The sequence below is a fragment of the Cebus imitator genome, unplaced genomic scaffold (genome assembly GCF_001604975.1).
Source record: "Cebus imitator isolate Cc_AM_T3 unplaced genomic scaffold, Cebus_imitator-1.0 Scaffold76, whole genome shotgun sequence".
Taxonomy (NCBI): Eukaryota; Metazoa; Chordata; class Mammalia; order Primates; family Cebidae; genus Cebus; species Cebus imitator.
Genome location: NW_016107391.1, coordinates 6307976 through 6322875, shown reverse-complemented (window position 1 = coordinate 6322875; position 14900 = coordinate 6307976). Strand labels below are relative to the sequence as shown.

The 14900-nt window shown below is 47.2% G+C and overlaps 2 protein-coding genes across 5 annotated transcripts in view; one reads left to right on the top strand and one right to left on the bottom strand.

Moving 5' to 3' along the window:
- SLC25A48 (solute carrier family 25 member 48) overlaps positions 1-8080 on the top strand; it is a 248703-nt gene extending 240623 nt beyond the window's left edge. For 2 of the 4 annotated variants that reach the window (XM_017532325.2, XM_017532330.2), the window contains one exon: positions 2659-3047. In XM_017532325.2, coding sequence (XP_017387814.1) covers positions 2659-2910 — 252 coding nt within the window. In that variant the 3' untranslated portion in view covers positions 2911-3047. Of the gene's footprint in view, positions 1-350; positions 489-2658; positions 3048-7492 lie in introns of those variants that run through there. The other 2 variants (XR_005200921.1, XM_037739907.1) reach the window with 2 other exon arrangements.
- Positions 8081-11633: 3553 nt separating this feature from the next.
- The window catches only part of IL9 (interleukin 9), a 4073-nt gene continuing 806 nt past the window's right edge, over positions 11634-14900 (bottom strand). The window contains exons 4-5 of the mRNA XM_017532155.2: positions 13415-13546; positions 11634-11893 (exon numbers count right to left, since the gene is read on the bottom strand). Coding sequence (XP_017387644.1) covers positions 11774-11893; positions 13415-13546 — 252 coding nt within the window. The 3' untranslated portion in view covers positions 11634-11773. The remainder of the gene's footprint in view (positions 11894-13414; positions 13547-14900) is intronic.

Sequence of the window (14900 nt, the reverse complement as noted above, 5' to 3'; positions counted from 1 at the left end):
CAGTGACCCAGGCTCATAGGTGAGGACTGCAACCAGGAAACCTGCAGGGGCCGTCTCCCCACCTCCCTACTGAGCTGAGCCTGACTCAGAGCCACCCACAGGCTCCCAGAGCCCTAGAGGATAGGTCTCTGCCACCATTTCTTGCCTCCCATACCCTCTTTCTTTTTCTTTCTCATTGCAGAAAGATCACAGTAGCCTGAGGACTCTTCTAAAGACAGAAATCTGACTCCCATGCTCACACGCCCTACTTGGCTCTCCATTACCATGTAGATAAAAAGCCTTCACACTGCCTCCTCTGGCCTCATCCCTCACCACTGTTCTGAACGTCCCGCCCTCTCTCTTGCCCCTAGGTCTTTGCTCAGGCTGGTCCCTCTGCCTGACATCCTCTTCTCGCTCCTTCCCCGCTTGTTCTTGACTTCACCAGCTCTTTGTCACCCAGGCTGTAGAAGTCTCCTCCTCCAGGATGCCGGCTTGCTTTCTCAGCTGGGGTGAGTCATGCCTTCTGCAGACCATCCCCCACCCCCACCCCCACTGCATCCTAAGTGCCAGAGGACTCCCTCACTTCCCAGGCAGGGCTGCTGCAGCCATCCCCACCTTTGCACTGATGGTGCCTGGCACAGAGCCCAGCACACAGAAGACCACTCAGCAGAGCTTTTGGATGGTAGATAACCAGCTCCCTGTATCCCCGCAGGCCTCCTCTTCCTCCTGTGCTTTTTATTCCTCATTGCTCCTTATCTGGTCCCAAACTGGCTACCTGGAAAGCCCAGAAGACAAAGTAGGGGTGGACTGAACTTTCTAGTCGACCAAGAGGCCATTTGACTCAGCCTTGGTTACCACAAACTCTCTTAGGAAGGATGATCTTTGTCTCTAAAACCTCACTGCTGCCTCCCCTGTGAGCTGGCAGGGGCGTTCTCGTTCTCGGGACAGCAGAGCCCTGCCGTGGTGCATGGGCAGTGCCAGAGCCTGTGCAAAGGGCAGGGCCTGACCAATCAGGCTGACTGTAGTGAGCCCAGGACAAGCCCCAGAAGCTGGCTTCAAATAAAACACTCCACTTTTTGCTAAAGTGGCAACATTCACAGCTTTTCTGGCTTTTTGCCCTTTCTTATAAAAGGAAAAGGGTAGCAACACAGTTTGCATAATTAAACATCTTGAGTGAAGAGTTACTGCATTTGGGTGATGTCCAGGACAGGGAAGGAATTTGTCTTATTCTCAGAGCTGTGCTCAGATATTGGCCATTCCGCCTTTTAACAGAGAAAAGTAATTTCTTTAAAATCCTATAATAAACGCCATGCATTTTTGTTGTAGAAAAATATAGAAAATTCAAATAAACAGAAAGAACAAAATAACAAGACCTGTCATCACAAGACCTTGTTATTATCCTTCCAAGGCTGTCTTATGTGTATTTCCAAATCGGGATCCTGCTCTACACAGTGTTTTACAGCCCTCTCTTCCCATTTAGTAGTTTGGGACCATTTTCCCATGTCACGAAATCTTCAGCTACAAGATGGTTTTAATGCCAAGACCTCCCAGATCTCAGAGTGGCTGGATGCCTGCCCAACCTGTCGTACCTGCCACTGTGACCAGCCTGCTGATTAACTGCTTCAGGACAAAGGAGGAAGTTTCTAGCAAGCCAATCACGATTGTCCTGCATTTGGCCTTTCACAAGCAGTGACCAACCCCACTGGAAGCTTTTCTTTCTGAAAGCGCTCTTTCTTATGAGGAGCATGGCTGGCTATCTGCCTTAGGAGGGAGGACTGCTAAGGCAGGGAGGAGGCTGCTGCCTCCTGGTGGGAGAGGGAGGTTCCCGGTCACCCATCTGTAGATTCATATTAAACAAGTCTTGCCCCTGGCATTCAACTTCCTGCTCTAACCCAAAACACTAAGGCCTTTTAATGAGACTGGCTCTTAATTTACCAAATAGCTCTGAGATTTGGGGCAGGCCATGGTCAGGCAGCAGTCACACCCACTCTTTGAATGCCTCCCACATTGTCTAGACCCAGGACACAGTGAGACGGCGTATATTAGAGATCTAGGGAGGCAAGCAGTCCCTAAGAAGTGGCAGGGTGGGGACCATCTCAAGAGTTCCTGGATACAGATGGCAGGAATGACTTGAGAATTGTTTCTAAGAGCTTGCAGGAGATAGATGACCCAGCTCCAGCAGCACCAGGTGCCTTCCAACAGCCAGGCACAGAGATCTCCCCCAACTCCCCTAGGTCCCATGCAGGAAGATCAGTGACCTTTGGTGGTAGAAGTGGCATCTCATCCACTCAGCAGTGGCTGGCTCGTAGACTTGTCTGTAGCTCATGAATCTAACTCTGCCATCCCTACCTGTCCACCAAGACCAGCCCCCCAGAGCTTCCTGGAATAATGCTAGCCTGCCCTCTGTCCTGACATGCACCCTCCAGACCTCATTAGCCTACCTTCAGTTTCAGGAAAACCCATGTTCAAGGAAAGAAGATACAGTCTTCTTATGATACCTTTTTATACCTTTTTTGAACATTTACAAGTAGCCCTGGCAACCCTGAGAGCCTCTGCCTGTCTGTACTTTGCCTCTTGGTGCTTCACATACCCAGTCTCCAAATGGGTTGTTTGACCCCGAGATCCAAGATTTCAAGACTCCAGTTAGATGACGTTCTTGTCTTTCCTCCTTTTTCCCAGGGCTTCATTCCATTAACAGGTCAATGCAAAAGTGTCTGCAGAACCCATGGTGTGATTTACGGAAGAGAAAGATGGACTTCCCACCAGGTGGGCTTTCAGCCAAGCACGCTGTCCTCAGAACCCCTTCTTCCTTCCTTCACAAGCACTCTGATCCTCACCCTGGCTGGGGCAGTGGAGCTCCAGCCTTGGAGGGATGCAACTGACCATTGGTCAACTGATCAACTATTTTGGTTTTGGATTTGCACCGGGTAACAACAGACCAGAACAAAACAAAACTAGATTAAATTGGCTCTGCCCCCATGGCTGTTGTAAACTCACTGGGAATTCACGGAAGAGCTGGAGTTGGCTCTAAGTTTCCAAATAAAAGCATTAAAAACCTCTTTACATTGTTTCTGTAGCAGATGCCTTTGCCTGGTTTCCAAGAGAGGCACCTGGCCACTGTCATTTCTCTCTCTGTTCAGGCCTCTGTGGGTATTACAGGCCCAGAGGGAAACGCCCTTCACACAGGTGAGGAGAGAAACTGACAGGGGCAGCCTGGCTTCTTTTTTCCCAGATACCTAAGGTCAGCAGGGGAGGGCATAGCAGATGAAAAGGGCAATAAGGGACAGAAACCTAGGGGTACTCCCACCCTGAGCAGTGACACATGTTGGTGACTTGCTTCAGAGAGGCTGGCCCTTAGCTTGGTTGGGGTGGGCACTCTCTGGGCCTTATTTTTGCATGGAGAACTAAACAAACAAAACAAAATACTTGGTCCACAGTCTGGCTTCCAAAGTGACTTCATTGTTCTAAATTTTATTCCCTACTAGAGCCACGTGGAGAGGCCATTAATATTTTGCTGTTACGTGGCTTGAGTCCCTGCAGCCTCTCCCAATTCTATGCCCACAACAAGCATTCCCAGCCAATCACAGAGCCCTTTCTGGATGAGCTGAATGGCGCTGCAGAGTCCACAGCACAGTGCCCTGGCAGCCACCACCAGCTGCGCAGAACTGTCATACAAAATAAATCTATTTGCCATCCCTGGCTTAAATCCCAGTGCGGGAAATGTCCCCAAATTTGTTCTTTTTTCTTTCCCTTGAAAAGGTCTTCCTTGGTTTCTCCACTACCCTGTTCCCCCACCATCCCCTGCCTTTGAGTGATTTGGCATGTCTGAAAATTCTCTGCCTTAATAGACCCAAGACAAAAGCAATGCTATGGTGCAAACAAGTTGAAAGTGCTCAGTCTCTTCGGTGTAAAACCTGTTCGTGGCGCGGAGGGTTCCCTGCTTGAAATAAAACCATCAGCTTGCCCTCCTCAGTCTTTCTCTTCACAGCCTCTAGGACTGCAGGGTACCCTGGGCATCTCTGTAGGCTGCAGTTCAAGCTTCCCACCCTCCAGCAGTGGGATATTCATTCATTTGTTCAGTCATCAAACATTTGTTGAGCAGGTGCTGACCTAGGTGGTGGGAACAGCCACGAGGGACTCCAGTGGCATGCCATTCTGGTGCATTGGAGAGGCTCTGTTGACTGGAGAGACAAGCCTGCCTGTCTGCTCCAGCCTCACTGGGCCTGGGTGGGCGCAGAGGATGAGAGTGGAGAGATGTTTCTGGCACCTGGTTCATCCCTGGGTAGACCTGAAGTCTCTGCTCTAACACATTCTAGAATGTGTTTCTTAAGTCTGCCTCAACTGGACCATTTTCTGGTGCTAGGCATGGTTGCACAGTTTGTTTAGCAGTGGTGCTGTGTCTAGAAGGCCAACTGGGGTCTTATACTGGATGCTCCTGATGAGGCTGAGATGCACCAACCACTTTCTTCAGGTGTCTGAGCCTTTCCTAGTTTCTATTAATCATCACGGCACCTCTTGATAATAGGAGGAGGTAAGCAGAGAGAAGCATGCTGATCCAGTTTACAGATGAAGAAACTGAGGCTCCAACATAACTGAGCCCCAGCTCAGGACTTTACCACCAATCACATTTGATAATCTTCCTGAGGCTACACTCCCCTGCTGTCCAGCCCAGGGAACATCGCCAGCAGCCATGATGATGGCTATTTTGTGGTGTGAAAAAGATAAAGTTGTTGGGGCACGTAAGTGTGGAGTCTCAAACTGCTATTGAAGGCCTCCTATGAACCACATCAGAACTGCCCTTCTGGACTCACCTCCCATTGCTCTGGTCCAGGCTCCCTGTGCTCCCATAATTTCCCTCATCCTGTCCAGTGCCAGGCATATAATGGGCATTTAAATGTTTGCTGAAAGAATTCCCAAGTGATCCAACCAGGCTGCTGAGCCAGCTGCTGTCTGCCCAGCACCCTCTAGGCTTCCCTGCCTCCGTGCTTTTCTTTAACCTATAGGACACTCTTACCCCCAGCATCACCAGACACAGGAATGCTCCCTGTTTTCAGCCCAGCTCAGATGCTTTAAGCCCTTAGGTGTTTGGGCTTCCTAGATTCTCTCTCTGTCTCTTCTCCCAGCAGCAACCATGGCCCTTCCAGCGACATGACCCCTCTGGCACTATGTCCCTCCCTGTGCTACAGTCATCTCTGTGTGCCCTCTCTTTCTCACCAGCCTGTGCCCACCTTCACGGCCAGGACTGAGTTGTACCAAGTCTTAGATTCAGCATAGCAGCAAGCACAAACAGCGTTTAGAATAAAGGAAGCATAAATTAATGGGCAAAAATGCAAGCATGACCATGTTAATTGAGAATTGCTTGTAATAATGAAAATTCAGAAACTTTCTAAATGCCTATCAATAGGAGAGGGGGTTAAACAAATTGAGATGCATCCATACTCTAGAATAGTATCACACAGCCACTAAAAAGAATGAGGTGGACTTTAAATATATTGTCATGGAAATATGTCAGCAACATTGTAAGTGCAGAAATGGAAGGGCGGAATAAAGTATATGATATTATTCATTTTCATTTAAATATATATATTATATATGTGTAACTACATGGGCAATGAAAAACTCTGGAAGGGTACACACCGAATTTAATAGTGGCTATTTCTGGGATGTAGGATTGGGAGAAGTCTTTTAGTTCTCACTTTGATGATGGTGATTTCTTTGTACATCACTATAATGATGGTGATTTGATGATGGCGATTACTACAATGTTTCGATTTTTTCCAGCATGTACATATTGTTTTTATAATTTCTTAAAATAAAAGCACATCTTATTGCAGAGCTAGGGCTCCCTGCTGGGCACTTGTTTTTCAGGCTGCAGGCTGGTTCTGCCTCGCTGCCCAGCCTCAGCCTGGCTCTGAATAACAGCACCGGCCACCGCTCCCCACCCCCGCCCTCCTCCATGCTGGGCAGACACTGCCTCAGCACACCTTCTGCACCCTCACTCCCACCCAGGAGCACCTGGGCTGTGATGAATGAAACTCAGCCTTAATGAAGAGACTGGCTCCAACCCAAGCAAATCTCATGTGGTAGCCAGAACTGGGAGGGGTCAGCCAGCAACAGCTCTGCTTCCTCTTTGATTTTTCTGGAGGGCAATCTTGTGGAATAGTTAGGGCCAACAACTTGGGAGTTTTCCCCCATCAACACATTATGGTTTTATTTAGCCAAATATATATGTATGTGTGTGTGTGTGCACTCATGTGTGTGAGTGTGTGTGTGTGTGTGTATGTGTGTATAGTCTGACACTGCCCAGTGCTGTTCTAGGTATTGGGTGAAAATGGCAGGGAGCCTGCCCTCAGGAAGCTTCGTATCAGGCATTAATTTCTGTGTCATGATCGGGAAAGTCTTTAAACAAATGGAATTCTATTTTTAAGAAGGATGAAAACAGAACAGAATTCCAAGCCAAGCATCAGTTTTGGTGTCTGTGCCCTGGAGTTGGGGGACTTCAGGGTTGGCCAATTTGCCTTACTAGGAATGATAAAAAGAAGAACAAAAACCATTGCCATATACAGCAGCAGTTCTCAATAGCAGCCTCTTTCACTCCTAAAAATTATTAAGTATATATATGCAAAGAAGATCTGCATATATATACCAACATTTACCAGAAATTCAAGCAATTTCAACAATATTTATCCATTTAGGTATAATAATAAACCCATGACATTTTACATAAATAGCATTCTATATAAATAACGATTCTTTCTAAATCAACATAATTAACTAGAAGACTTGCATTGTTTTCTCTTTTTGCGGCTAAGTCTGGCTTAAACAGAGGGAAATTGTTCCCCTGACTGCTTTTGCTTTTAGTCTATGGGTTATCTCTTGCAATGTAGCCTTTGGGAAACTCCACTGTACGCTTGTGAGAACATGAGATTGAAAAGAGCAGATAACATCTTAGTGGTCTATGAAAATAGTTTTGACCTCGTGGGATCTCTTTGAGAACTCCTGCCCTAAAGGAAAAAAACAAAACCCTCATCCGAAGGCTGATACCCAGCAGAACCACCACTTGGTGGCAGCAGAGGTCAACCAAACCCTCCGCAGGAGCCCGCGTCTGGGAGTGCAAGACCTTGGCCCTGAGGGGAGAGCACCAGGGCCCCGTGACACTTCTCTTCCTGTTTGCTGGGTGTCTCCATCTCCCGTGGTGTTGCCCTTTTCCTTCTCTGTAGTGGAAAGAACTGCACAGGAGGGAGACCTTCCCCTTGGATTCCCGTTACAGGTGGGCCATCGGCTACCTGCGTGCTCTTGCAGGCATCGGCGCCCCTGAGCCTTCTGTAAAATGGACACACTGCTCTCCCTTACCTAACTTGCACAGCTTTCATAAGAATCAAAGGCAAAAGTGATTTTGTAAACTGTAAAGTGCAAAACATAGGGACTGGAGGAAGCGGGGCACGGTGTGATTTTTCTGGTTTCTGTTCTTTGCCTGCCTTCTTCTCTGAGTCTGGGTTGTTTGCTTTTCCAGGAGGTGAACACAGGGCGACTCCAGTGTTCCCTCATCTCTGCATGTGAAGCCCTGAGAGCTGCAAAAGTTTGGCCTTTGGACCTCCGAGTGGACACCTGTTAGCAAGCATGGGCTAGGATGGTGCAGACACTGACGTGGCCCTTCTAATGCCTGAGATGCCTCATGAGTCATTGATTCAAGCCTTCCAAGGTTCTGACCCCGAATGCCCACTCTGCTAGGCTGGCATCAAAGAGGTTTCCAGGAAATGTTTGGTCCAGCAGAGAAGTACAGACCATGAACACCACAGAGCCAGAAACCATCCAGAGAGATGTTGCTTCGCTCCTCTGGCTGGGCCTGGGGAGGGGCCGGTGAGCCACGCCCTCAAGTCTCAAGCCCCACATCCCCGTGCCTCTCCTCTTTTCTCAGTACCGACCACGTTTCTCTTCGCTCCTGCACCCGTGGACCCTGAGGACAGCGGCAGCGCTTTCCTCACCGCACACTGAGCCCAGCGCCTGCTCCTCACTGCGCACTTACTAGTGTCTGTTGAGTGATTGAATCACATCCTCAGGTCTGCAACAAATAAATAAAGCTTGCTTTATTTTTTGTTAACTGAAATTTTTTTTCAAGCTGACAACAGAAAAAAATAATTTTGCTATTTCAGGGTAAAACTTAGAAAGTCCAAGTTAAATGCTCAGTTCAAGATTTTTTCCTTCTCCACCCTCCCCTGGGGTTGGCTTTAAATCGGGAGAGGCTTCAGGGTCCTGGGAGATGCTCTGTCCTACCCTGGTGTTCTTCCTGGCTAGTCCTGGGCATGGCTTTCCCTCTAGGGCGGCTTCTGAAGAAGCATCTTCACTCCCATTTGGTCCCTGACACGTGGTCCACATATACACCCATCCCAATGCCTCTCCAGCCTTATCACCCTCCAAGACACACCAGTGCTCCTCTCTGTCCTGTATAAACATCTGTGGTTTCTCCATTGGAACTATTTGGGGGGCTACATCAAGCTCACCTTCCTAGGGCCTGTGGGTGGTCCTCCCTATAACCCATCTTATGTGTGGTGGCAAGAGGCATTATCTTTTCATGCCATCTCCCAGGGCGTTCAGGGCACGCGGCTCATGTGCCCTTCACTCTTGGTTTTCTACCATCCCCTGGAGTTCTGCACCCTACCCCGAGGCTCTGCTGGGGGTCAGGCAGACAGCCCTTCTCTAGGGAACTCAGCTGTGTCTGCCATCATCCCCTCCTCTCTGACTTCTCTTCCACAGCCAAAGGAGTTACTTCCTATCACAGGGCTGGGAGAGTTACTGTTAGAACTTCTAAAGGCAAGAATTAACCTCTGTGTCAATAGCCTCTATACCAATAAGGGCAAAATCTGACAGAATCCAATCTCATTCATGATAAAAGTGCTTGACAGACTGAAAATATAAGGGAATTTTCTCAGCCTAATAAGCATTTATGAAAAGTCCACAGCCCACATCATATTAATATTTAATTGTGAATGACTGGATTCATCCCCACTAAAATCAGGAACAAAACAAGAATGTCTACTCTCACAACTTTTATTCAACATTGTATTGGAGGTTCTAGCCAGAAATTAGGCGAGAAAATGAGATAAAAGGCATCCAAATTGGAAAAAGAGAAGTAAACTACCTTTATTTACAGATGATATGATACAGTATAGTGATGTTTGCACAACATGCCAATACACTAAAATCCATTGAATTATACACTTTCAATGGGTGAATTGTATTGAATATGGTATATGAAGCATATCTCAATGAAGCCATCTTTTTGGGGTTTTTTTGTTTTTTAAATAGGGTCTTGCTCTGTCACCCAGGCTGGAGCGTAGTGGTGCAATCACGGCTCATGGCAGCTTTGACCTCTTGAGCTCAAACGATCCTCCCATCTTAGCCTCCTAGTGGCTGGGACTACAGTTGCATGTCACCATGCCCGGCTAATTTTTGTATTTTTCATGGAGACTGGGTTTCACCATATTGGCCAGGCTGATCTCAAACTCCTGGACTCCGGTGATCTGCCTGTGTCAGCCTCTCAAAGTGCTAGGATTATAGGCATAAGCCACTGTGCCTAGCTAAAGCCATCTTTTTAAGGTGACAAAAACAAAGAATGAAGCCCTTTGGGTCCTCTTTGTGTTTCTGCTGAGGCCTCCCTTTGCAGAGAAAGGGAGGTCTTGGTCTGGGATCAATGAAATAGGGTGACGAAATGTGGCAATGGGAGGAGAGGAACGGTGAGGTTGAGACATCACAGCATCTTCCTGCTTCAAACTGGGTGGATGGACAGAGGAAGGGAGGGATGGAGAGATGGACGAGCCAGCTTTATGGCTGGCCACATCTTGGCTTGGCTTTGGCCAGCAGTGTGTGCTTTGGCCTGGAATCTACTGGAAACAGCTCTGCCCAGGGCCTGGCAACCTGGCGAGGGTAGCAACTTAACCGCTTGTGAGCAACATGCTTCTGGCCAAGTTATGCAACCCCGTTGGGCCTAGTTATCTCATTTGTGCAGTGGGAAAAATTACATACAACAATTATATAAATATCTCGTGGCGTTGTTGTGAGGATCCAACCAGATAGTCTACAAAATAGGCTCAGCAGAGTGCCTGGTACAGAGTAAACACTAAATGTTGGTTCTCCTTTCTCCAGGGCGGCTTCTTGATGAATCTCAACTCTCCTGCCACAGAGATGATAATTATTGCACACTTCACTGTAAGTAAACCCTCCTTGGAGCTTGTCTGCAGGAGTGAACACTGCAGATTATGTGACTTTTGCAGAAAAGTGGAGGGACAGCACCAAACTACTCTGGTGATTAATCTGCAGCAGTGAGTGGAAGCTCGTCTCTGCCCGTCTCCTCTGGCAACACACCACATTTCTGAGTTGTATTCTGAAACCGTCACCAGCCACCAGCATCTGTCCCTGCTGTGATCCTGCTTGGGGTGAGCATTGCTGAGTTGGGTGTCTCCCTGTGCTGCAGGTGGTAAACCACACAGTGTCACATGATGCAACTATGTCTGGGGCCAGTCATTCAGAAAACTCACATGGAGGAGAGGAGGAGAGAAGGCGCTGCAGCTGCTGCCTGGAACTCCAGGTGGCTGCCGTCCAGGGAGCTACAGAAACCTCCATCCCTCCTGGAGACACCCAGCTGAGCCCCAGATAAAACGTCTTGGAGGGAGTGCCTTGCTCCCTTAGTAAGCAGGGCATGAGCTAGACCTAGGCTGTTTTGTTAATGCAGCTTACCAATTTCTTATCATGATTCTGAAATCTAAATAGCTCTGAAAACTCAAGGACTCGTTTGGCTGCAAAACTTCACCATTTGGGTGACTGCTACAGGACTGATATGTTTAATTATGGAATCTTGCTCCAGGCCCTGCTATGGCTGTTATGTAATATCTGGCGCATGGATTGTTTCAACTTTATAAAAGGCTAAAAAGCTTGAATTCTGAAACCTGTCAGACTCCCTAAGTTTCTGGATATGAGAGTGTGGCCTGGAATTCTGATGCATCTATTTTACCCTCAGGCTGTGGTCGGAAGAAGCACAATGTACACCCTGGGTATAAAGAGAATGAGAAGAGGCAGAATGCAAACAGCAAAGGGTTTAGAAGTAGAGAGGGCTAGGGGTGAATCTTCCTCTAAATCTCTCCACCTGTGGGATCTTGGGAATGCCATCCAGACTTTCTAAGCTTTGGTTTCAGTGTCTACAGAACAGAAACACTGTAATAATAATATCTACTTCCTAACCGAACTAGTGGGTGAAGCACTTAATTATTAACGATTTATTCTGCATGCGCACATTCTTGAGCAGTCTCCCACCTGCAAACTGCTGCCATTTCCTGTTGTAGGCACACGGCCAGTTTCTCAGGACCCTAGCCCTCTTGGCATGGCCCCCTGCCTCCCTCCCTCAGACATGCCTTCAGCCTCCCCTAGCGGCAACCCTCAGATGGTCCCCACAGACACTCTTAGTAACTGCTCCCTGCAGCCCCCTGCAGCCCCAGCCACAGCCTGTGAGCCTGAGGGCTGTATTCAGCATCAGAACTCTTACCACTACAGGAGTCTCTGATCTATTTTTCCCCTTCACAACGCTTGTAGCTTTCTTTGCTCTAAGCAGCAAGAAATGAATAATTGCCTAGAGACCAGCTCATGTTGTTTCCCCCATATATATTTGTTTCAAAATAAAGATACATAATTTTAAACAAATGATTGCAACTGATTTTGACTTAGCTTACTGAATTTTTTTATTGTAGCAACTTAAAGAGAAAGCTTTTTAAAGTTAATAAATAGAATAAATAATATTTCATCTTCATATTTTGCCTCCCATTCCTCTCATCTTTTCTTTCTGGAAAACTTCCAGGAGGCTCTTCAGAAATGTCAGCACGTTGCCTGCCACGGTTTGGTTGCATGGCTGTTCACAGGAGAAATACTGTGGGGATGAAAGTTGATAAGGACAGAGTGATGTAGAGCCAAGCAGCCCTGGAGCCAACCTGCTGAGAGCCAGAGTCAGGCATGAAGGAGTGTGGGGATGGGCAGGGAAGGGACTTGAGACCCAGAACAAACAGGTGGTCCAGTCCAGGCTAGCTCACGTGGTGTAAAGACAGCGCAGGTGGTTGACTTCAAGTTGGATTTCAGGGGTCTACACACACACACACACACACACACACACAGACACACACACACACACACACCCCTATCAAGTGGCCCTAAATCTCCCCATTAGAGAAAGTCTTTTCTGGGGACTCTTTGAGGCCTAAAATGGTATCATTATCCTTTTAGGTTGTCTTTCCAAGGTCATTTGACAGCACAATGGCTAAGAACGGGGCTCTGAAGTCAAATAGACCTCAGTTCAAATCTCAGCTCTGCCACTTATTAAGTATGCAGCCTTAGGCAAATTAGTTGACCTCACTGAGAGTGGTAAATTGAATAATTGTCCCTAAGGTATGTATTTATTCAGTGAGACAGCATATATGAAGCACTTAGAACTAAATGCTATTGATGGTAGAAACACATGCAGCTAAACATCTGAGCACAGGACTTTCAGCCTTCTATGATCTTGCATGGAGATGCTAACACCTAAAAGAGGCAGGGAGGTCACCCCATCCAACCCGCCACCCCACTCTGCTATTAGGGATTAAGGTATATGCTGAAAAAGAGGATCTGTGGATGGGCATTCAGGACGAGTGGCAAGCTTCCACCTTGACCTGGGTGCATTGACCTTAAACACCCTCTTAATCCAGGTCAGGGAGTGGTGGCTCACGCCTGTCATCCCAGCACTTTGGGAGGCTGAGGCAGGCAGATCACTTGAAGTCAGGAGTTCAAGAGCAGCCGAGCCAACACGGTGAAACCTAGTCCACTAAAAATACAAAAATTAGCCGGACATGGTGGCATACACCTGTTATCCCAGCTACTCGGGAGGCTGAGACAAGAGAATCACCTGAACCCAGGAGGTGGAGGCTGCAGTGAGCCAAGATTACACCACTGCACTCCAGCCTGGGCAACAGAGCGAGACTCTGTCAAAAAAAACAAAAAACAAAAACCCTCTTTAAACAACAGGAAAAAAAAATCTCTTTTAGCAACACCCATTCGGTTAGTAAATTGAATCTCTAGGCTAATTTAGTGTTATGTGAACTACATCCCTGATTCTCCAGATTGTAGCTTCTAATTACACTCAGAAAGGGTTCTTTCATTATTCCATAAGTGGAGAGAAGTAAAGGCCCCATTAGTGTGTTTTTAAAACTAGGGGGAACAATGGTCTATCTCACTTTAATTCTATTGTTTCATTGAATCTCGCTTTAATTCTATTACTTCTGATTAAATTTCTTAGATCTCCATCAGCCTTGAACTATCAACTCCAACTTTACCATCCTTTTGCATTCAAACAGGGCTGGCATCACGATTCACATAGAAATCACCAACCAGAACATATTACACGTAAATACAAACTTACTGGACACTTCTTGTTCTCTAGTACTTGAACCGATTTTTTCACCCGACTCAAAATCAGCGAGTATCTTGTTTGCACTGTGGTGTTGGTCATCTGAGACAGTCCCTCCTTGAAGCATGGTCTGGTGCAGTTGTCCTGGTAAATAGTAAGAATTTATTAAAAGAAACAGTCTGAGGACAACTTTGAAAATATATCACAAAGAGCTATGTAATAGAGATGCTTGTGATTTAATCAGTGTAACTCAAACTTGCATTATTTTTAGATAGGTCCATTGCCAGTGTAGGAAGTGTTCTTCAGTAGTTAAAGGGATGCCATCTTTCTACAGTGACACCCCCTGGAGGAGATTTCCATTATGTTCCATCCAGGAAACATGAGGGCTATGGGCCCTGAAAGAGCTGTGAGTATTCTTTTCAACAGTCGCTTCAAGGCTTGTAAGTTTGAAAGTGCAGAGTGAGGAAAAGCCTTTCCACACCAGCTAATGGGATGTGACAGTTGAATGCAGCTGGTATTTCAGCAGCAGCTAAAAACACAGACTGTACGTCAAGGGGCAGGGGCCATGCTGTCTGCCTGGTTCCTCCCCAGAAGGCACTCTGGCCTCTTCTCATCTAACGGATGGACCTCGATGGGTGCGATATCTCACCCTAGCTGGGGCAAGAAGCTCAGGTTCTCCCAGGCTTGCATGAGAAAGAAAAAGGCACTGCACCTTGGTGAAGCACATCCTCCTAACCCTAATCAGGAGTTTGAATCAGGAATCAGAACTTTCCTGCCACCCATCCTTTCTGCCAGAGTGGGCAGTGACCCTCTGGAAGTCCTCCTTCCACCCACAACCTCAGATCCTCTATCTGTCCAGAGGGCAGCATTCAAACCAACAGCCACCCTCATCAGCTAGACAGACAACAGGGAGGTAAGGAGAAAGGGAGGAAGCAGGAGGGGGAGGCATAGCGCGTAGATAATTCATGCCCGATAAAAAATAAGAAGTTATCATTTTATTTACATTGTTTCACAACCCAAGAGTTATCAGCAAATAAGTTAGGAAGCAATACGATATGAGCCATATAGGAATTATTATATCCTTAGTTCCAGCTTCATTTAATCATGCACATGGCCACCTATCTAAAAAGATATTCAAGATCCTTTTTTTTTTTTTAGACAGAGTCTCATTTTGTCGCCAGGTGCCAGGCTGGAGTGCAGTGACACAATCTCCGCTCACTGCAACCTCCACCTCCTGGGTTCAAGCAATTCTGCCCCAGCCTTTTGAGTAGCTGGGACTACAGGCGCACGCCACCACGCCCAGCTAATTTTTGTATTTTTAGTAGAGACGGGGTTTCACCATGTTGGCCAGGATGGTCTGGATCTCTTGACCTCGTGATCCGCTCGCCTCAGCCTCCCAAAGTGCTGGGATTACAGGCTTGAGCCACTGCGCCCAGCCTCAAGATTCTTTTATTTAATGTTGAGAAGTGTTTAAATTTCCCAAGAGGCATAAAGTTAA